The sequence below is a fragment of the Mastigoproctus giganteus genome, chromosome 11 (assembly GCF_048544385.1).
Source record: "Mastigoproctus giganteus isolate SK-2022 chromosome 11, ASM4854438v1, whole genome shotgun sequence".
Taxonomy (NCBI): Eukaryota; Metazoa; Arthropoda; class Arachnida; order Uropygi; family Thelyphonidae; genus Mastigoproctus; species Mastigoproctus giganteus.
Genome location: NC_143585.1, coordinates 33628804 through 33652477, shown reverse-complemented (window position 1 = coordinate 33652477; position 23674 = coordinate 33628804). Strand labels below are relative to the sequence as shown.

At 38.4% G+C, this 23674-nt stretch overlaps 1 protein-coding gene across 1 annotated transcript in view; it reads right to left on the bottom strand.

Annotated features, from left to right (window-relative positions):
* BNIP3 (BCL2 interacting protein 3) overlaps positions 1 to 23674 on the bottom strand; it is a 125869-nt gene that overhangs the window by 9953 nt on the left and 92242 nt on the right. Inside the window, exon 5 of the mRNA XM_090384336.1 lies at positions 5649 to 5792. Coding sequence (XP_090240462.1) covers positions 5649 to 5792 — 144 coding nt within the window. The remainder of the gene's footprint in view (positions 1 to 5648; positions 5793 to 23674) is intronic.

Sequence of the window (23674 nt, the reverse complement as noted above, 5' to 3'; positions counted from 1 at the left end):
TATATACTTGAATCTTAGAAAGGCTTTTGATACTGTTGCACATGGACGACTACTGCACAAATTGGAGCAGTGTGGCATTGGAGGCAAATTGCTGCTATGGATAAAGGGATAAAGGGGTGGTTGAGGGGAGAAGGCAGTGAGTGGTAATCAAAGGACACTGCTCATCATGGACTAATGTTATTAGTGGAGTCCCTCAGGGTTCGATGTTGGATCCATTATTGTTTTCTGTATTTATAAATAATATTTATGATGGTATATCAAGCTTAATGTCCAAGTTTGTAGACGATACAAAGGTTGGCATGGTTGTTAAGGGCACTACTGATGCTATGCTTCTGCAACAGGATCTGGAAAGGTTGAGCAGATGGGCTGAGAGGTGTCAAATGAAGTTTAACATTGAAAATGTAAAATACTACATATGGGAAACAGCAACCCCATAGCAACGTAACAATTCTGTGGTACTACACTGACAGTGGTAGAGAATGAAAAGGACCTGGGGGTTATTGTGCAGGCAGATATGAAGTTCTCTGAGCAGTGCAGACAGGCGGCAAGAGTAGCTCATGGTGTCTTGTCAATTCTATACAGGAATTTTTCTAGCAAGGATGAGGAAGTGATTATTCCCTTGTATAAGGCAATGGTGAGGCCACACCTTGAGTACTGTGGAGGCCTCATTTCAAGAAGGATATAGAGCTGTTGGAACGAGTGCAGAGAAGGGCAACAAGATTAGTGAATCGAACAAAGGGTTGCTCTTAGAAAGGCTTTAGTTTTGCAAATTACAGTGTCTGGAGTCTAGACACCGGCGAGGTGATCTGATAGAGGTGTATAAAGCCTTGAATGGTTTGAGCATGCTCAATGCTGATGGGATTCTTCCTCTTGCTCAGAATAATCACCTGAGAGGGCATAAATTCAAATTGAGGAAAGACAGATGTAGGATAGATGTGCGGAAATTTGGCTTTAGCCAGCGGGTAGTTGGTTGGTGGAACAGACTTCCATCCCTTAAAGGGAAGTTGATAGCCTAAATAAATTTTAAGGCTCAGCTGGACAGGTATTTTGAACGAACGGAGGGGTGAAGTGGAAGTTTTTTTTTGTTTTTTTTTTTTGGCTGATGCTGCATAAGCTTGCTTCCTTGCTGCATAAGCTTGCTTTCTTGCATCATATGCCTCTACTAATGCTAACTAAGAAATATTGTTCAAGGTTTAGGCCTAAATGATATCAGATGAATTAATCTGGCTTGTTGCAGGAAAGAAAAATGAATGGGATGCATATAAATTATCTGGCGACACAGAAGCCTATGGCAGATATAAACTAGTCTGTAATCAAGTCACAAAGGAGAAGAGGCAAGCAAAGGCAGATTATGAGAAATCTTTGGCAAAGGATGCAAAGGAAAACAGCAAAGAGTTCTTTACTTATGTAAACTCTAGAAGGAAAGGGATGACTCAGATTGATCCACTTAACATAGATGGTTTGATTATTGATGATTATGTCATGTAGCTGATAAACTGAATAAGTATGTTGCATCTATATTCACACTTCTTTGCCTTGGTCAGATTACTGTTTCAAAACTTCTGATGTCAACGTTTGCTCAGATCATGTCAGTGAAATTATTCTTGCAGGACTGGAATCCTTTATCCCACACTCCAATTTAAAATCTCGTCCTTTATCTAAACCGTGTTTTTCCAATAAATGTGCTAAGGCTGTTCACAAGAGAAGAATGTTGCATATCGTAATGGGCTTGTTTCTAATTCTTCAGTTTCGTTCTCTGCCTATACCAAAGCTCGCAACAATTGTAAAGCAGTTATTAATCAGTCCAAACTAAAGTTTGAAACAGACTAAGAGTAGAAAACTTGCTTCTTGCCCTAATGGTAGCCGAGCATTCTGGTCTCTTGCCAAAGCTGTTGGCCGCAACTTTTGCCCATCTCTGCTCCCACCTCTGTCCAAACCAGATGGTTCTGTTGTCACTTGAGCCAAGGATAAAGCTGACCTGCTAGCATCCCATTTTTCTTAAAACTCTTGTATTAATGACCTTGTTAAAACACCTCCCACCACACTCCATTCAATGCCTTCTGTGGTCTTCCGTCAAAAGAATGCCAGAAGGATTTTACGAATCTTGATGCTAAGGAAGCTCCAGGCCCTGACGGTATTTCTTCACTTGTTCTCAAAACCTGCACTCCTGTTCTTTACCACCTTTTTTTTTTTCACTTTCTTATTCCAAAGGTGTTTTTCCTTCTGCTCATAAATTTGCTCATATCCACCCAATTCCTAAAAAGGGTAACAAATCACTCCCATCCAATTATAGTCCCATTGCAATTACTTCTACTCCTTCTAAAGCAATGGAGAAATCATTAACTCCCAACTCTTAAACTATCTAGAAATCTTCCATCTGATAATGATTGCCAATATGGATTCCATCAGTGCTGATCCACTGGTGATATTCTAGCTTATGTTACCCATTTATGGACAAATTCAATAGAAAAGTTCGGTGAAATGCAAGCAGTTGCACTTGACATCTCAAAGGGCTTTCGATCGTGTCTGGCATAGATCGGGTTTGGTCTGCTGGTGTCCCCTAAGGATCAGTTCTTTCCCCCACTCTTTTCCTCTTGTATATTAATGACCTTCTACCACTGACCGGAAATCCCATCCACAGTTTTGCTGATGATAGCACATTGCATTCCACCTTCCAGTTTGAGAAATCTCGTCCTGCCCAATCAGCTTCAACTTCTCGAATATACGGTTCCTTAAGTGCTGATCTCCAGCAGGGCAAAGACAACTTAGTTGATTTAAATCCTTCTAAAACTCAGTCCTGTCTTATATCTCGCTATTCTGCTCATCTTTGGTGACACACTCTGATTTCTAGGCAAGTTGATACAGTAATACCCTGACTTACGCGGTTCTTGATTTTTTCGTTTGGTGTATATCTAAAATTAGCTTACCAGTGATTTGGAAGTCAAATCATAAAGCTTGGGTGACAGCTTCCGTTTTTGAGGACTGGTTTGGTCACCACTTCATACCCGAAGTCGAACGTTATTGCAAGTCTAAACAGATTCCATTTAAAGTGATGCTTCTTATTGACAATGCACCCGGTCACCCTCCTGCCACCCTAATTAATTTTGACCCACGTGTGAAAAGTTGTGTTTTTGTCTCCTAACACAACCAGCTTGCTTCAACCGATGGCCCAGGGAGTTATCAAAACCTTCAAGGCTTACTACACGAGGCATTCGTTTGCACGTCTGAATGAAGCTATGAGACAAAGTAGTGAGATATCTGTTAAAGACTTTTGGAAACAATCCAATGTTTTAGATGCCGTAAGAATCATTGAAGAATCTTGGGATGAAATCCACAAAAAAACATTGAATGGTGTCTGGAAGAAACTTTGTCCATTTTTTTTTTTTCAAAACGAGACGAAAACAATGCCAGAAACTGATCATGTCGCTCATGTGATAGAAGAAGTTGGTAATCTTGCCAGACAATTAGATTTAGAAGTCAATGGTGATGATGTCAACGAGCTGTTGGATTCACAGTCAGGAGCTGACAATGAATGAGCTCATAGAGATGTGTGAGCAAAACGTCACTGAAGTATCAGACACTTCAGACCCAGTTCCACTAGAAAAGCACAAGACAATTGCAAGCTTGACAGAAGGTCTCAGCTCGATTGAAAAGGGCTTAAAAATTTTAGAAAACAGACTCCAACGAAGAACGCATTATAGATACAAAGCAAGGAATAAAAAAATTATTAGCTTGCTACGAAGAAATTCTGCATGAAAAAAAAATGCGTTGTGTCGTCAGACGAATTTGTTAGATTTTATGAAGCCATCAACATTGGAATAACTTTTTTACGTAACTCATTTATTGTTTTAATACATATTTTGTATTAATATGTATAAAGAACTGCAATTTTATTAAATATTTTTCTTCTAAACTAGTGTTTTTGTTAGTCCTTGGTTCCAATTAAACAAAATTTATATGTATTTATATGCAAAGTTGTACCCCAACACACGCGAATTCGACTTAAGCGATTTTTGTCGGACCCACCTATTGCGCAACTTTGGGGTATTACTGTATATCTCTTTTGGGGATTACCCTGACTTCTAATCTCTCTTGGCAACAAATATTGCTTCCTCTGCATCTAAAAAACTTGGTTTTCTATTTCACTCTCTGCATTACTTTTCTTTCAAACAGCTGTTCACTCTGTACAAATTGCAAATCTGCCCTACCATGGAATATCATTCCCACATCTGGGGGCAATGCCCCCAATACCTGTCTCGGGCATCTAAATTCCATTCAGAAGAGGGCAATTAGGTTATTATTATTATTTTTTTTTTTAATGAAAAGCCAAAACACGAGAGGTATTAGAACCTAAAGTACTTAGTACCGTGCATGGCTTAGAGGTTGAGAAGATGAAAGAAGATATTTGTTGACATTAAACTTGAACTTCTGTAGACCGTATTTTTCAGGAAATTCGTATGAAGGAAGGTTGTTCCACAAAACAACAATGAATAAACAAGGAAGATGAACAGTTGGTTCTGTGAGTTTGAATTTGGACAGAAAATGGACGTTGGCTGGTGGCGGCATGTTCGGACTGATTTGAAAGAGAGAGCGGAAATTATAGAAGCCAATTCAGAAGAACAGTGCCCATGGAAATATCTGTAGAAAAGGCATGCAGCAGAAACATCAACGAGACAGAGAGTGGAGAGAATCTGTTAGAGATGAGTAATCATTAATTAATGTAAGCGCCCTCTTCTGAATAAATATAATATAATTAATATAACACTTTTCCGTATGACAAAAGTACAGTTTATTGGAATGGTGAAATTGGAAAAAAATTTTTTTTTTCCAATTTCCGATGTGCTGTTCAGGGTTAGGAAATTTTCCTAACCCTGAACAGCAAATAAACTACTACAGCACAGTTTTTGATTCATCTATGAAATTCTGTCATCAAGCCAGGAGAGGAGTTCCATGCTACTTGAAAAGCACCCTCACTGTAATCTCATTGTAGCACATAAATGCTCAAGTGCTTGTGTAGTGTCAACACCCCAAAGACAGGATTCCACAGAATTCAGAAGTGTGCCACAAAACTTATTTGGATACTATACAGGTTTAGGAAATTTTTCTTGTTTTACTGTGTTAATAAACTAGTTTTGTCACAAGAAAAAATGCCATATTAATTATATTATATTTAATACTCTACACAATGTCCTTCACAGACCTAATGGAAACATGCAGTAGTTATGTTCATTAAAATATGAATGTGGGCTTCATTTTATTAAATGGGTTCAGTGTGATAGTCTGAGAAATGTATAACTATGCATTAAAATTAGAACTTATAACTGGACGGTTTCTATTGAGAATGATTTAAAATATACCGATGTTAACTTGCCAGTTACTTTGAAATTAAATAGTTTCTTATATGCCTGGCATTCACTATTACAATAAACTTCAGGGTCTTTTCATGAATTGGGAATCACTATGTATTCAGCCTTGGATATGTTATGTTCAGCAGAACTTATGATACTGAAGACAAAGTAAAATTGTGCAACTAGGCATAATCAGTATAAGAACATAGTTTATAATTAACTTTTATGTTAATGTATTTTAAACCTAACCCTTCAGCTTTTGCCACCAATGATGGTAAGAATAATACGTGCAATACTTACCCAATTCCAGCACCCACGAGTAAGGATAAAAGGTTTGTTAAGAATAAAATTGACAATACTTCTGAAGAGAATAGCCCTCGTTTCACAGCTTTGGAATGACGAAGACTTAGGACTGATCTCTGAGGATGCTTGAATCGCCATTCACTAAAATTTTATGTAACAAAAATATTTTACAAGTGCTCCGCAATAAATGCACAATTAGTTTCAATAAGTTGCAAAAAAATCTTGGTTTTTCAAAAGCAAAGCTAAAATCTGTTTCATTGTTCTAGCAAGGTAAAATATATGCTATATACAATTACAATTCATTTACTGATTTACTACAAAATATACAAAAAATTGGAAAGCTATATGCATCAGAAGGCATGTCTACACAAATGTAAATTACTGCAAACATAATGCTTTACTGCACCAGATGTAACAGAGAATAAAATTTATTGAAATAGCCAGTTTAATTGCTCCAAGAAGCTTATAGTTAACTCATACATTGCCTGTTTCATCCTTGGGGTTGGTAGGGGGTTCAAAACTTGGCAATGTTTTCTTGATGGTTTGAAAAAAAGACACTCTTAGGTAGGTTGGGAAAATAGGCTGCAATGAGATTCCAAGATTAGAGACTCCCCAACACAGACCATCTAAGGCCTGTGGGTATTGGGGAGGGGGACATTTGGTTCTGCTGTTTTCAGAAGCTTTATCACTGTGGACACCTCTGGAACAGCTCTGTGCCCAAAGAAATTTAGTCTGAACAAAGAGGACATTCTAAGGAGTTGAGCTATGTCATTTTAAGATACTGATAAAAAATAAAATAATTAAAATTGATAGAATCACATGGCTAGTTTTAATTTGGAAAGTGTGAAAGTTCTACTCATGTAAATGATGATAGAAAAAAAATTAATAGGAACTGAAAATTTTCAGACACACTCAATCAGATTTTGCATTCACAAGCAAACTGCCAGTCAGACTTGCATAAAAAAATATACATCATCCAATTAGTCTGCCTCTTGCTGCTCTCTGCTGCTGAACAACTGCAGTTTTGATTTATTTCATCCTTAATATTCTCATAAATATACAAATATATATATATGCATATATGCAAAAGAAGGTTCTTTCGATGCAGTATGTATCAACAAATTATGCTTGTATATATGTATAGATCTAATCTAAACATAGTATCACATGAATTGCCCATTTATTTGCAGTCAGCCTGAATTACTATATATTGAATAGAGGGTGTTGTGTGTTTCAGTGTATTTTAAAAAAAAAGAGTGATTTTACCAAGCAATAAATCTGCATCAAATTTGGGAAAAATGCAAACAAAAACATGAAACGTTAAAAAATAGATTTTGGAGAAGATACTACATGTTGTTTGAAGACTTTTCAATAATTTCATTGGTTTCAATTTCAAAAACCAATGATTCAATCAGAAACGATTGATGGTTAACTATCTACAAAGTTGCTAGTGAACCTGGTATTTCTTAGTGGACACATCAATCAATTTTAACACAAGATGAGGAATGAGACTTGTTTCAGCTGAGTTTGTACCTTTGCATCCTCACTAATGATCACAGAGTTACTGCATGTTAGGATCCTCATCAACGTGCTGCTGCTGACCACCACTTTTTTTTTTTCATTGTTACCAGAGATGAATGTGGGTATTTCGCTATGATCAAGAAACAAAGGCCCAATATTCTCAGTGGACGACTCAGTTTTCACCAAGGCCCAAGAATGTAAAACAGTCCTGATCATATGATCAGGATTGTTTTGCATTCATATTTTATATGATAAGCAAATCATATTCAAAAAATATGATTGGCTTATCATATTTTTTGATTAACAGGGCATTATTTATTATAAATTTTTCCACATGGTAAAAATGAGGAATACTAAGAAACAGTTCCACGGTTATTGTCATTCAGAGAAAGCTGGAAAAGTGGGCTTCAGGAAATTGGTGCTTGTATCATTACAACATCCTCAGCACTTTCCCTTTAAGAATTTCTTGCAAAGCACTGAATCACTATGGTTCCCCATGCAAATCACTGCAATGACTGAGGAAATTATTCAAGAATGCTTATGAAGTTGTAGAAACATTGGAATCTGTGTATACAGTGTCAAGGAGATTACTTCAAAGGAAATCCATCCAAATAGCCAGTAAGTTTCATCACATCACAAATATTAGTTCACTCACCAAATTTCTGATCACATCTTGTATAACAAATTATTTGTATACATCCTCCATTTAAGTTACTAAAAAACATGGAAATCATTACTTTAAGGCTGCAAATTATTTCAACACCTTGTTGCCAGCTGATGCCTTTGTCAGTATTTCATTTATTGTTGAAAACTAGGAACTTAATTATGCTTTTTTCATTTTACAGCAACTTAAAGAAATATTTACATGTAAATTCAAGGCACCTAAAAAGTATTAATACTACTAATTTTGATATTTACAGTCAAAAGCAAAGCTTGAAACTCAAAGGAATGTCAAATTATCAGACTGCTGCAAAATAAATGATATAATTATCTCAGAAGAATTTGTTAGAAAAGGTACTGAAATTAAAGGAGGGTAAGGGGAAGACTGTATTCATTTGTAATTAAAAAGGCCTGCATATGAGTGTATTAAACCATTGGAAATGATAATGAAGACATCACTGGATTCTGGGAAGATTCCTTCGACTGAAGAAGTGCTGTCTCTTCAATCCACAAAAGTGGTGTAAAGAGGAGGCAGACAACTACAGGAAAGTCAGTTTAACTTCTATGGTAGGGAAGATCATGGCATCTGTAATAAAGGATGCAATTCAGGATCACCTCAACAAAAATGGTATCTTGAATAGATCCCAGCAAGGGGTTCATTAAGAGAAAGCCATGCCTGACCAATCTAGTAAATTACTATGATGTAGTCATTAAGGAATTGTATACTTCTTGAAGCAACATGACATGGCTTGTTGTATACAAAAAGTCATGCCATTATTATGAAAAAACCATGTTGCTTCAAAAAGACTTATATCACTTGCAAGTGTGGTCAAAAAATGGCAACTTAGTTTAATGCTTCTAAATGTAAGATTTTGTGTGCACTTGGAGAACAGAAATCCTGGAGTCACTTTATCTTGGGGGGGGGGTTTAAAAGTGGTCAAATATGAAAAAAGATAGGTACTATGATTCAATATGACATGATATTTTCCATGCAATGCAGACAGGTGAGAAAGGACATGGTATCCTGTCTATGAATTATACAGACAGCTGTAAAGGAGAAGGAAATCATCATTCCTTTTTACAAGGCAATGGTTAGACCACATTTGGAATATTGTATTGAGGGCTAGAGACTGCACCTAAAAAAAAAAAAAAAAAAAAGAACTTCTGGAGAGGGTTCAGAGAAGGGCAACTAGATTGGTGATGAGTGCAAAGCACATATGTAAGATGGTTTAGAAGGTGTGAACTGCAAAGTACAACAACCAGACATTAAGGGTAGATCTAACTGGAGGACATAAGGCACTGAAGAGAGTGAATAAAATGAATGAGGAAGGTTTTTACTCCTTCACGGGTGAGCCACAAATATAAAATCTCAGACAAAAACAGATTTTATCTCATGTAGTTCACTTAAGGGCAGCAGGTTGTTGAGCAAGTTGCATACCAACATGGTGGAGGCAGTGAGACACTAAGTTTAAAGCCGAATTGAATGTTTACTTTGTGAAAATGGGAAGAGTATGAATATTCTGTTTTATTAGAATTTTTATTATTTTTTTTATTGTTGGCTAATACAGAAAACGTTTTTACTTCCTTGCATTATTCAGCATACTAATACTATCACCTTTAACTGCAGTATGGAATATTTATATGTATACATAGATGAAAAGTTGTCATCGATGCTGATGAGTAAGGTAAAAAAATGTATTCCTAAAAAGAATGCAAAACAAGAATTAGCATTATTATGCAAGGAAGCAATTTATGAAAAAAAGAAAAAAAAAAGCATCTGTTTTCATCCAGGTGGTCTTTGTCCTATACTTCCTTAAATTTGCATAAGCCCCGAGTGATTCCAACAGTTAGCATTAACAGTAGTAAAGGCACATAATGCAAAAAAGCAAGCTTATACAGCATCAGACAAAAAAAAACACCCTCATTTCACCCATTCACTCGCTCCAAATGTTTGTGAAGTTCTGCCTTGAATCTATTTAAGCTTTCAACTTCTACAATGACAGATGGAAGTTTGTTCCAGCAATCAACCACCCGCTGGCTAAAGGCAAACTTCCGCACATCAATCCTACAACTGTCTTTCCTCAATTTGAATTTATGCCCTCTCAGGCGATTATTCTGAGCAAGAGTAAGAATCCCATCAGCATTGAGCATGCTCAAACCATTCAAGGCTTTATACATCTCAGTCAGATCACCTTTCAGGTGCCTAGTCTCCAGACACTAATTTGCAAAACTTAAGCCTTTCTTCTTAAGAGCACCCCCTTTGTTCCATTCGTAATCTTGTTGCCCTTCTCTGTACTCGTTCAAACAGCTCCATATCCTTCTTAAAATGAGGCCTCCAGACCTATATACAGTACTCAGGGTATGGCCTGACCATTGCCTTATACAAGAGGATAATCACTTCCTTATACCTGCTAGAAAAATTCCTGTATATTAGCGACAAGACACCATGAGGTACTCTTGTAGATCATCTGCACTGCTCAGAAAACTTCATATCTACCTGCAAAATTACCCCCAGGTCCTTTTCATTCTCTACCACTGTTAGTGTAGTACCACAAAGTTGATACGTTACTCTGGGGTTATTGCACACCTTATGCAGTACTTTACATTTGTCAATGTTAAACTTCAGTTGCCACCTCTCAGCCCATCTGCTCAACTTTTCTAGATCCTGTTGCAGCATACTGTCATTAACAACTCTGCAAATGTTCGTATCATGTGCAAACTTGGACATTAAGTCTACCATCATCAATATCATTAATAAATACAGAAAACAACAATGGACCCTGGGGGACTCCACTAATAACATTCCATTGATTACCACTCTGTCTTCTCCCACTCAAACATCCCTTTATCCATAGCAGGAATTTGCCTCCAATGCCACACTCCTCCAATTTATGCAGCAGTCTTCCATGTCCAACAGTATTAAAAGCCTTTCTAAGATACAAATATATGATATCAAAATTATTCTTTGCATCCAGTTTCTTTGTGACCACATCATAGTATTCAATCAAATTGGTTAGACAAGACTTCCCTTAACAAACCCATGCTGTATCAGGACTATAACTGAAGCCTGGTTTAGATGATCCTGCAATGCTTTTTAACCAGTGCCTCCATTAATTTTCCTGGAACAGAAGTTAAACTAACAGGTCTGTAATTACTTGTGTCACCCTTTGATCATCTTTTGTGAATTGGGGTCACATTTGTACATCTCCAGTCCACGAGTACCTCCCCTGAGTCCACGGAAGCTCTCATAATTATGGCTAAGGGTTTAATTCCTTTGCGGCCTCCTTTAATATAACTGGATAGGTATCATCCACTCCAGATGCCTTTCTTATGTTTATCTTCAACAATTTCTCCTCCACTTTGCTCTCATTTCGTTACAAAATCATCTAGTCCACTGCCAGAGTGTAATTCCTCTCCTTGAATAATTCCTCATGTGTAAATATAGATGCAAAATACTCATTTAGTTTGTTAGATGCAGGAGCATTAGCATTAGTAGAGACATTTAATGCAAGAAAGCAAGCTTATGCAGCATCAGCCAAAAAAAATAAAAAATAAATAAATAAAAAATAACCACTTCCACTTCACCCCTCTGTTCGTTCGAAATACCTGTCCAGCGGAGCCTTAAACTTATTTAGGCTATCAACTTCCACGAGAAGGGATGGAAGTCTGTTCCACCAACCAACCACCCGCTGGCTAAAGGCAAATTTCCTCATGTCTATCCTACATCTGTCTTTCCTCAATTTGAATTTATGACCTCTCAGGTGATTATTCTGAGCAAGAGGAAGAATCCCATCAGCATTGAGCATGCTCAAACCATTCAAGGCTTTATACACCTCTATCAGATCACCTCGCTGGGGGCCTAGTCTCCAGACACTGTAATTTGCAAAACTTAAGCCTTTCTTCGTAAGAGCACCCTTTGTTCCATTCACCAATCTTATTGCCCTTCTCTGTACTCGTTCCAGCATCTGTACATCCTTCTTGAAATGAGGCCTCCAGACCTGTATACAGTACTCAAGGTGTGGCCTGACCATTGCCTTAATACAAGGAAATAATCATCTCCTTATCCCTGCTAGAAAAATTCCTATATATCATCGACAATACACCATGAGCTACTCTTGCAGCCCGTCTGCACTGCTCAGAAAACTTCATATCTGCCTGCACAACCACCCCCAGGTCCCTTTCATTCTCTACCACTGTCAGTGTAGTACCACAGAGTTGATACGTTGCTCTGGGGTTGCTGTTTCCCATATGTAGTACTTTACATTTGTCAATGTTAAACTTCATTTGCCACCTCTCAGCCCATCTGCTCAACCTTTCCAGATCCTGTTGCAGTAGCATAGTGTCAGTAGTGTCCTTGACAACCCTGCCAACCTTCGTATCGTCTGCAAACTTGGACATTAAGCTTGATATACCATCATCAATATCATTTATAAATACAGAAAACAATAATGGACTCAATACTGAACCCTGAGGGACTCCCTAATAACATTAGTCCACGATGAGCAGTGTCCATTGATTACCACTCTCTGTCTTCTCCCCCTCAACCATCCCTTTATCCATAGCAGCAATTTGCCTCCAATGCCACACTGCTCCAATTTGTGCAGCAGTCTTCCATGTGCAACAGTATCAAAAGCCTTTCTAAGATCCAAGTATATAATATCAAAGTTATTCCCTGCATCCAGTTCTTTTGTGACTGCATCATAGTATCCAATCAAATTGGTCAGGCAAGACATCCCCTTAACAAAACCATGCTGTGTCTGAGCTATAACTGAAGTCTTGTCTAGATGATCCTGCAGTGCTTCTTTAACCAGTGCCTCCATTAATTTTCCGGGAACAGAAGTTAAACTAACAGGTCTATAATTACTTGTGTCGCCCTTTGATCCCCCCTTTGTGAATTGGGGTCACATTTGCACATCTCCAGTCCATGGGTACCTCCCCTGAGTCCAAGGAAGCTCTCATAATTATGGCTAAGTGTTTGTTTACTTCCTTTGCTGCCTCCTTTAATATAACTGGATAGATCCCATCCACCTCAGGTGCCTTTCTTGTATTTATCTTCAACAATTTCTCCTCCACTTTACTCTCAGTTATTACAAGATTCTCTAGCTTACTGCCAGAGTTGAATACACCTCTGGCATTCCCCTCACTGAATAACTCCTCATGTGTGAATGTCGATGCAAAATATTCATTTAGTTTGTTAGCTACCTGAGCAGGATCATCAACAGTTGACCCATCGATATCAAGATTGGTCCACATCAACAGTGGACCAATCTGATACATCCCCTTCCTTCTAGAGTTTACATAAGTAAAGAACTCTTTGCTGTTTTTCTTTGCATCCCTTGCCAAAGATTTCTCGTAATCTGCCTTAGCCTGCCTAACCTCCTTTGTAACTTGGTTACAGATCAACTTGTATCTATCATAGGCTTCTGTGTCACGTGTTAATTTGTATGTATCCCATGCATTTTTCTTCTCTGCCATATGTCTCATTAGTTCATCTGACATCCACTTAGGCCTAAACCTTGAACAATATTTCTTATTTGGTATGTAAAGCCTAGTAGCTTCCATGATAAGTTCTTTGAATGCTTCCCATTTTGAATTTGCTGTTGGTAACATCATCAGTTGGTCCCACTGTATAGAATTTAAATACTGTCTCAGTCCATCGTAGTCGCCTTTACGAAAGCAATAACCCTTCCCTTTACCCCTAATGGTAGTTATCTCTTTGAGTAAATCCCGCTTCAGCACACTGTGATCACTGCCACCTAGTGGTTCATTTACCTGCAGATTCTTAATGCATGAAGAATCACTACTGATAATCAAATCAAGAGTATTACTCCCTCTAGTTGCCCCCCGAGCATGCTGATATAGAAAACAATCATCCAATAAATCCACAAAAGCCTTGCTTGTGTGAAGTGACCAGCCCCCAAATTCCAGTCAATATCTGTGAAATTAAAATCCCCCATTATAAGACTCTCTGATTTACTGGCCCACTCTATTTTCCTGTACAATTTCTTATTATACTCATCAGAGTCATTAGGTCTATAGCACACTCCTACTCTCAATTTTGATCTCCCAATGCGTATGTCACATGACTCGACACTGCACTGTCCAGCAATGTAGACTGGCTTCACTTCGTTGGATTTTATGTATTTCTTAACTAATAGTATAACCCCTCCTCCCTTCCTATCCCGTATATCCCTTCTGTAGACATTGTACTCCCCAAATTCCAGTTCTGCATTCTGTGAGACTGATAAATTCTCAGCTCACGACGATTGGATAAATCTAATTCTTTGTTCAATAAATAAAACCGATATTTAGGATATTAGGGCGAAATTATCGAAAAACAGTTTTCAATTAGAATTCGTAATATTCAAGCTAGGGAAAGCCAAACCGAAAGTATTGAAGAGAAGATGTGAGCGAGCCTATGAGAAGGCAAGAGCCCATGAATAACACAAACTTACTTTCGCTCTGAACAGGGGATCGTAACGGGGATAGAAAGAGTCAGCGAGAACTTCGGCCCCGTGCTAACGATAATAAACAAAAAGCAAGGTTTAGGTTGATAGCGAAACCAGGCTCACACCTGCCTATGACACAGACCTGGGCAACTAAAAGAACAGGACTCTGTCATATTTACGACTTTCCCCACTGTCATTGGGAGGGAGCGAAGAATTCCTCATTGTTGAGTAATCAACGAAGGAAAAAGTTAAAGAGGGAAAGTAGCGCCCAAGTCCAAGATAAATACAGGAGGACTGAGTCAGGCAGGGGAGAAGAGAGGAGAGAGGCACGACTGAGAAGCAGACAGAGACAGAACACAGAGGAGAGGAGAGTTGGCTCTTCACAGATGAACATCTAGTCGAAAGATTGCCAGAGCAGCGAGAGACAAAAGGTGGAGAAGAAGCAGAGTGGCCACCAGAAAAAGTCACCCGAAAACCAGTAGAGGACCCCCGCCCAGATTTCGCTGGAGAGAAGGAGGCCGTATCACTGAATTCTAGGAGCGAGCGAATTAACTGGTAAGCAATTATATTATTCGTGTGAATGTAACAATCCAAAACCGAAACTAAAATGATAACCTGTTCAATGCTTCTTTCCTAACCACAAATGAATTACATGTTAATACAATGTAGGTTGAACGACTAGAATGCTCCCATAGACACGAAAATCCCCATCCTGATGTCCATAAGAAAAGTGCAGTATAATCAACCGTGATCAAGCGCTAAGCTCCAGATGATGATGAAGGATGCACTGAGAGATAACTAGCAGCCAGGAGAATTAAACACACCCACCCGCATTTAGCCTCAGAATATGAGGAATACCAAAAAGGTCTATAAGCATTCTGGACGGTTAACCTAGAATAATCTAGTACTCTACAAGAGGGTAAGAATTGGGAAGAGTTAATGTTGCAAGATAAATTACAGAATTTCTATGAAGAGCAGAATGTACTAGCTTAATACCTGATTCACACATTGACATTATGAAATGTAACTAATGCCTGAATGCCACAATTTAAACTGATCACTTAAGTAGAGTGCAATGTTGTATATTTAGTTTGTTTTGTGTTAATAAATATTGTTATGTGTTTCATTAAGTCTCATCCTCTCTGCCCATATCCAATCACACCAGCACAGGTAAGAACCAACTAAAATAAGTTATTGCGGGGAATCGAATCAACGCATTGTGATTGGTCGATTCTTTAACACAACGCTAATCCTTCGCTGCAGTCACAGGGGTTATATAATTTCTGGAGACCGAGGGCGGGGATTTTGTCCTAAAGGCTAGTGAGTTGAGTGACTAGACGGAAAAAGGGCGTCGCCCCACAGAAACGAGAGGAAACAAGATGGCGCCTTGAGGCGAGCAAGAGAACCAACCCAATCAAGACATGCCACGTAACTAAAGAGAACAGGGCCATCCACAAGATGATGGCGACGCTCTACAATTCCTTATATCTGTGACACCACATCTCTGAAATCCCCACAATATCTGCCTTTGATGTTTTGAGCAATACCTCAAATTCATCAAATTTATTTACTAAACTCCTAGCATTGGTGTACACACAAGTATACATGCACCTGTTCCTATTCTTAGCTACCCTAACACAACCCATGTGTTTACTTGTACTGCAATGACTCCCAGCAGTCTCTGAAATATCCTGCATCTTGTTTTCCAGGCTTCTACTCATTCCAATAGAAGCAGTGCAAGAATCACTTTCACCTCTGCCAGTGGCTACTGTTAATCTATTAGGCCTTGTATCCCCCCAATCTAGCAGTTTTCCGACCCACCTAAAATCATCGATATCAAGTGGACCAACCTGGTTCATCCCCTTCCTTCTAGAGTTTACATAAGTAAAGAACTCTTTGCTGTTTTTCTTTGCATCTTTTGCCAAAGATTTCTCATAATCTGCCTTTGTCTGCCAAACTCCTTTGTGACTTGGTTACAGACCAGCTTATACTATCATAGGCTTCTGTGTCACCTGTTAATTTATGTGTATCCCATGCATTTTTCTTTGCTGCCACATGTCTCATTAGTTCATCTGACATCCATTTAGGAATAAACCTTGAACAATATTTCTTTGTTGATATGAAAAGCCTAGTAGCATTTTGAATTTGCTGTTGGTAACATCATCAGTTGGTCCCTCTGTACAGAATTTAACTACTATCTCAGACCACCGTAGTCACCTTTACGAAATCAAAAACCCTTCCCTTTACCCCTGATGGTAGTTACCTCTAAGTAAATTCCACTTCAGCACACTGTGATCACTGCCACCTAGTGGTTCCTTTTTCTGCAGCTTCTTAATGCATGAAGAATCGCTACTGATAATCAGATCAAGAGTATTTCTCCCTCTAGTTGCCTCCTGAACATGCTGCGGTAGAAAACAATCATCCAATAAATCCACAAAAGCCTTGCTAGTGTATGAATAAAAAACTCATAAATTTCAGTCAATATCTGGGAAATTAAAATCCCCCATTATAAAACACTGATTTACTGGTCCACTCTATTTCTCTGTACAGCTGCTAATTATACTCATCATAGTCATTAGGCCTATAACACCCTCCTCCTCTCAATTTTGCTTTCCAAGTGCTTATGCCACACGAAACTGACTCGACACATTCACTGTCCAACCATGTAAACTGGCTGTACTTCCTTGTATTTTATGTGTTTCTTAACTAATAGCACATAACCCCTCCCCGCTTCCTATCCTTCCTGTACACATTGTACTCCCCAAATGTCAGTGTTTCATTCCTTATATCTCTGATATCCGAACAATATCTGCCTTTTATGTTTTGACTGACACCTCAAATTCATCAAATGTATTTACCAAACTCCTAGCATTGGTGTACACGCAAGTATACATGCACCTGTTCCTATTCTCAGCTGCCCTAACATAGCCCATGTATTTACTTGTTCTGCAACGACTCCCAGCAGTCTCTCGAATCCCCTGCACCTTGTTTTCCAGGCTGCTGCTCATTCCAATAGAAGCAGTGCAAGAATCACTTTCACCTCTACCAGCAGCTACTGTTAATCTATTAGTCTGTGTATCCCCACAAGCTAGCAGTTTTCTGACCCGCCTAGCACTGCCTCAATAGCATCAGCAAATATTCTTGCACCCTTTGTATTTTAGTGTATCCCATCCCTGTAGAAGCAGTCTTTCCTGTTAACAAGCACAGACCAGGCTGAGAAAAATTCTACCCCTTGAGCCTTGCACAATCTCTCCAGGACCGAATTGATCAACAACACTATCATCATATATTCCCTCCTATCGTGTCTGGGCAGAATTGCAGACACTCAAATTCAACCCTAACTCATGGCTTTTTTTTCAACATTGACCTGCACTTGTCAAGTAATTCCGCCAGTCTCCTACTCTTAATATCATTAGTGCCAACGTGTACAACAATATCACCTTTTGTGCCCTTAAAAGATGATATCTGCTCTACATCATCATCAACCTTTGCCCTTGGCAGACATACCTTGGTCCTGTTCCATCTATACTTTTTGCACGATATGTTTCCCATTTCCCTGACAAAAAGGTCACCGACAACAACTAGTTCCTTTGGAACCAGTGCATTCTGCTTTGGGGGGGGGGGGGTTGCTGCTGTGTTTTGTGATGTTCAAGTGCAAGCTCTGGCATTGATGTGGGCAACTGAGAACTTGATGAGTCCCTCAATTTAAATCCTTCAAGGGCATCCACCCTGTCCTTCAAGCTCTCATATAGGCCCATAACAATGCTGAGTTCGCACCCGATTTCCTCACACTCCTTACATTGCACACACACGAGCACGTCTCGTTCTTGATTGATCCACAAACATCAAACAAGCAGTACATTTCAAAAGGCTGTGATTCAGAGGACAACTACCCCCCCCAGTTCTCCCCTGAGCCACAGCACTCTCATTAACTTATGCCTTTTGCTTTGCTTTGCTGCTCTTGGTCATGATTTCGATTCAATTTCAATACAAAAATATAACCCTAAACATATCCCAATGCAGTTATAACACTACATATATATATTTCAGTATCGAGTATTATCTCCGAGTTACGTTATATATATATGACTTTCGTATCTCCTGTCAAGTTATATGTATTAATTTGTAATGTTATGTTTGTAAAATCTAGGTCGTTATATGTATTTAGTTAAAATAGTACAATTTAATTGACAATGAAATTTAATAAGATTAATAAATTTTACTGATTAATTGATAATACTATACTACATACTAAACTAATACAGTGCTATACGTTTCGCTATCTAGTTTTACGTTAAAAAAAAAAAAAAAAGTAAAGTGCAGCCATTATCAACCCACTGCAGGATGGAAGCCTCCTCAACAATTCATGTTGAGGGAAATTGACCATAATCTGCCACGTTGGTCCAGTGCGGGTTGGCAGATCGCCCGTATTCAGCAGTCAGGGGCTTGAACCCCGGTCTACTCAAAGAGCGTGTGCTACTACACTCCCGCTCCTGCCCACTCGGCTATGGAGGCCGTTTTATGTTAAACCTTAAGCTATCTAGTTCGGGATATACAGTAATACCCCGAAGTTACGCGATAGGTGGGTCCGACGAAAATCGCTTAAGTCGAATTCGCGTAAGTCGGGGTATAACTTTGCATATAAATTTTGCTTAATTGGGACCAAGGACTAAAAAAACACTAGTTTAGAAGAAAAATATTAATAAAATTGCAGTTCTTTATACATATTAATACAAAATATGTATTAAAAAAACAAACGACTTATAAAAAAGTTATTTCGATGTCGATGGCTTCATAAAATCTAACAAATTCGTGTGACGACACAGCTCCTTTTTTTCACGCAGAATTTCTTCGTAGCAAGTTAATTTTTTTATTCCTTGCTTTGTAGCTATAACGCGTTCTTCGTTGGAGTCTATGTTTTCTAAAATTTTTAAGCCCTTTACAATTAAGCCCTTTTCAATTTTCAACCTGTCAAGTTTGCAATTGTCATGTGCTTTTCGCCATTGCTTCATTTAGGCCTGTAGCACGTGCAATATCACATGGTCTTTCATTTTGCTCAAAGCATTTCACAATTTCATATTTTTTCTCTATCGACAGAAGCGGACTGGCCATAAGCCTTACTGGGGAAACCCCGGTGGGCCGGTGTGATTTTGGCCATAAACCATAGTATGAGGCCAGTATAAATTTTCCCGGGGAAGAATTTTTGACCCAGTCCGCCTCTGTTTATCGATAATTGCTTTTCTTTTTCTCTCTGAATCTGCAGTGTCTTCACCAGTACACTTCCTTTTCACACCTTTGAAGTATTTTACTCATTTTTAGGGAATAAAGCACAATTACAAAACAAGGAGGCACGCTTGATATGCATAAACAAAGCTGCGCGCATGTAGCAACTGAATAAACACCACCATAAAGGCAGAGATACACTATTAACACCCCCTATTTCTAGGGGTTACTACCATAAAACAATAAAAATCCAGTTGCGTTTCTGCTAGTGGAATCTGTTATAAACTGGTAGTAAACTCGATCCAATTGCATACGGGTAGCTGGAATTGTGTTGGTTTTTACGTTATTATGGTGAAATGTGTTTCCCCTTCACTGATATAAAAAACATAAAAGCAGCAAAGTTGAATTTTGTTCATCTTTCGCTCTCATTCTCCGCCGTCGCACCGTATATCGATAACATATGAAAAATGACCTTGAAGATAGTGGACGGCAGCGTTGCCAAACGAAAAAATCAAGAACCGCGTAACTCCGAGTTCGCGTAAGTCGGGGTATTACTGTACATTGTATCACATAACAATGTTGGCAAGTTACAAAAGGTAAATCTATGGACACTAAGTATTAATTAACTTTAAAAATCGCTATCTAAATTCAAAATAAACCAAGGAGTTTGACTAGGTCTATAAGCTACTTATAGAAAATAATTTAATATAACAATTAAGTCAATAAAACAGCTAATTACAATGAAAAATTAATAAAAGAAAAAATTATTAAAGCCCAAAATACCTCAATTAAGTTCCCATGCATATATCTGATGAATCTCTCTCTAAATATTTCTTTATATCAGTAACTATCCTTGTTACTCTTTACTGCCTTTTCACATCAAGTTTATATATATAGGAGAAAATACCTGTCAGTACCAGTCATCTCTTCAGTTTTTGTTTTTCACAGCCAGAATTTGAAAAAACACATTTACATGTTTTCTTGCATTCTAGATATGGACTTTGATATTATTAGGTTCTGCAAAGTTGGTGTCATACTGTATACAATTCTGAGTATCCCACCTTTTAAAAAAATTGTGTATGGGTTTCCAACAATTGCCAGGTTCAACAATTGATAAGTTAATTTGGCTTACAATGTTAAGACTATTTAAAAATAAAGACATAGTAAAGTAACAAAAATTTAAACATAAGAAGCTTCCTCAGCTGAAAATTAATATTCTAAAAAAAAAAAGTTTTAGAAGTTTCAATTTTCCAGAATCAGCTTTTTGGCAACAACCAAAAATCCTTGAACTGTTCTTAGCAACTTATAGATATTTCTAGTCTGGTGTCAAAAATTCTTCTAAGACTTCAGTTTGCCATTTTATGCTTCATTTAATGAGAAAAATTATTGACCTTACCTTCCACAGCACATTCTTCATGATACTGGCTTTGCATGAATTTCATGGTTGTGTTACCTTTATTTAAGATTTCCTTTTCTTTTCCCTTAGCAACTTATCAATATGGCATTTTAAATTTCATAGCTAGCTTCCTACCTTTTAATAGGTACTTCTCACGAAATTTAATTGGGTTACATTGGTTCCCACTGCCAAATCTAATGAGTTTCGTGATTCAGATGAGCCTTTTAAACATATTTTAATCACACAAATAGAGTTCACATAAATTTAACTTAATTCACAGACCAAACAAATATATCCTTTCTACGAAGGATATATTTGGAAGGACAAAACTCCTACGAAGGACAAATTTCTACGAAGAAAGGCTTAAGTTTTGCAAATTACAGTGTCTGGAGACTAGGCACCAGCGAGATGATCTGATAGAGGTGTATAAAGCCTTGAATGGTTTAAGCATGCTCAATGCTGATGGGATTCTTCCTCTAGCTCAGAAAAATCACCTGAGAGGGCATAAATTCAAATTGAGGAAAGACAGATGTAGGATAGACGTGCGGAAATTTGCCTTTAGCCAGCGGGTGGTTGGTTGGTGGAACAGACTTCCATCCCTTGTGGTGGAGGTTGATAGCCTAAATAAGTTTAAGGCTCAGCTGGACAGGTATTTTGAACGAACAGAGGGGTGAAGTGGAAGTGGTTTTTTTTTTTTTTTTTTGGCTGATGCTGCATAAGCTTGCTTTCTTGCATCAAATGCCTCTACTAATGCTAATCCATGGGAAACTGCAAGTTCCTATATGAAAAATACCAACAAAAACCTCTTTTTCCGTGGGTTTTTTTTTTTTAAATCAACCTTGGCAACAAATGGCTTATTAAAATAAGGTATGCGGCAACTTTCTGCAAAAAAAAAAAAAAAAAACACACCCAATAAATAAATAAAAATAATTTTCTATCTACAAAAAATATTTGTTCAATATTTTTAAAGAGACCATCTCTCTCTCTCTCTCTCTCTCTCTCTCTCTCTCTCTCTCTCTCTCTCTCTCTCTCTCTCCAAATTTTTAACCTCTAATGCTCATTTCATGTCCTGTTTCTAGCAACTTTTTATTTATTGTTATGTACAGCCCCAACCAAACTATGACAACTCCGTGTGTTTAGTGTGTAGTTAACGTACTGATAAAAGGCAATCAATGTAGTGGTGCAAGTGTACCGTAGTGTAATATTAGGTTATGTTGTTTACAGTGCTGGCGCTAGCATTTGTGGTGCCTGAGGCAAACCTTGTAATGGTGCCTAATTCATATTGTATCCTAACACTGATATATATGCAGTAGCGCATCTGGCAGTGGCTATTTTAGGCAGTGCCTGTGGAAAGTTCCTCACTTGCCACAGGCACCTGGTCCTTGAGGTTGTCACAGACATTCTCTCAGATATGCCAGACAAGCTGTATTTCCTACCTGGGAGCCTAAAACGCTGATGGAACTGATATTCGGGTGACACACAAATCAAGTGGACCCAATTTCGGCGAAGTCCGGACGGTCTGTGGCTCTATGATTATTGAATTATTCGCTCTATGATTCCTTTTGCCTCGAAGGTGGTACTTGTGCATATGTCCGTTCCGATATTCCCTGTCAGAGACTTCGTAATTTGGAATCTCCTCTGGCTTAAAAATCTCTCTACCTCATTGTGTCAAATTCATCTGTTGTCTCTACCATTCTCCCAACTCCACATATCGCTTGGAGCACTTTGACTTCTTCTCTTTGCAACTTGACTTTCTCCAGTCCAACTTTCCTAACAGTGAGGTAATTTTCCTTGGTGATTTTAATGTTCACAACTCCAGCTGGCTTCCATTTTCTAGTCACACTGACCCAGCTGGTCGAGACCGAGGCTTTTGCAATTACTAATGACCTTGCACAGATTGTTCATTTACCTACAAGAACACTGGACAATCCTAACCATACAGCCAACACGCTTCATCTTTTTCTCATAAAACACCCTTCTAAGTACATGGTCGAAGTGAGAGGTCCTTTAGGCACCTCAGATCACAACTTGCTGATTGTCTCTTCTCCAATGGAGCTTTCGTCTCATGACTATTCCCAACCTCGTATTGTTTGGCATTACAAGAATGCAAAATGGGATAACCTGCGAGATTTATTTTCTTCTTTTCCTTGGTCGGATTACTGTTTCAAAACTTCTGATGTCAATGTTTGCTCAGATCGTGTCAGTGAAATTATTCTTGCAGGAATGGAATCCTTTATCCTACACTCCACTTTAAAATCTCATCCTTTATCTAAATCTTGGTTTTCCAATAAATGTGCTAAGGCTGTTCACAAGAGAAGAACGTTGCATATCGTAATGGGCTTGTTTCTAATTCTTCAGTTTCATTTTCTGCCTACACCAAAGCTCGCAACAATTGTAAAGCAGTTATTAATCAGTCCAAACTAGAGTTTGAACAGGCTAAGAGTAGAAAACTTTCTTCTTGCCCTAATGGTAGCCAAGCATTCTGGTCTCTTGCCAAAGCTATTGGCCGCAACTTTTGCCAATCTCTGCTCCCACCTCTGTCCAAACTAGATGGTTCTGTTGTCACTTCAGCCAAGGATAAAGCTGACCTGCTAGCATCCCATTTATTTTCCAACTCGCATATTAATGATCTTGGTAACACACCTCCCAGCATTCCCAACACACTCCATTCAATGCCTCCTGTGGTCTTTCAAAAGGATGTCAGAAGGATGTTGACAAATCTTGATGCTAGGAAAGCTCCAGGTCCTGATGGTATTTCTCCAATTGTTCTCAAA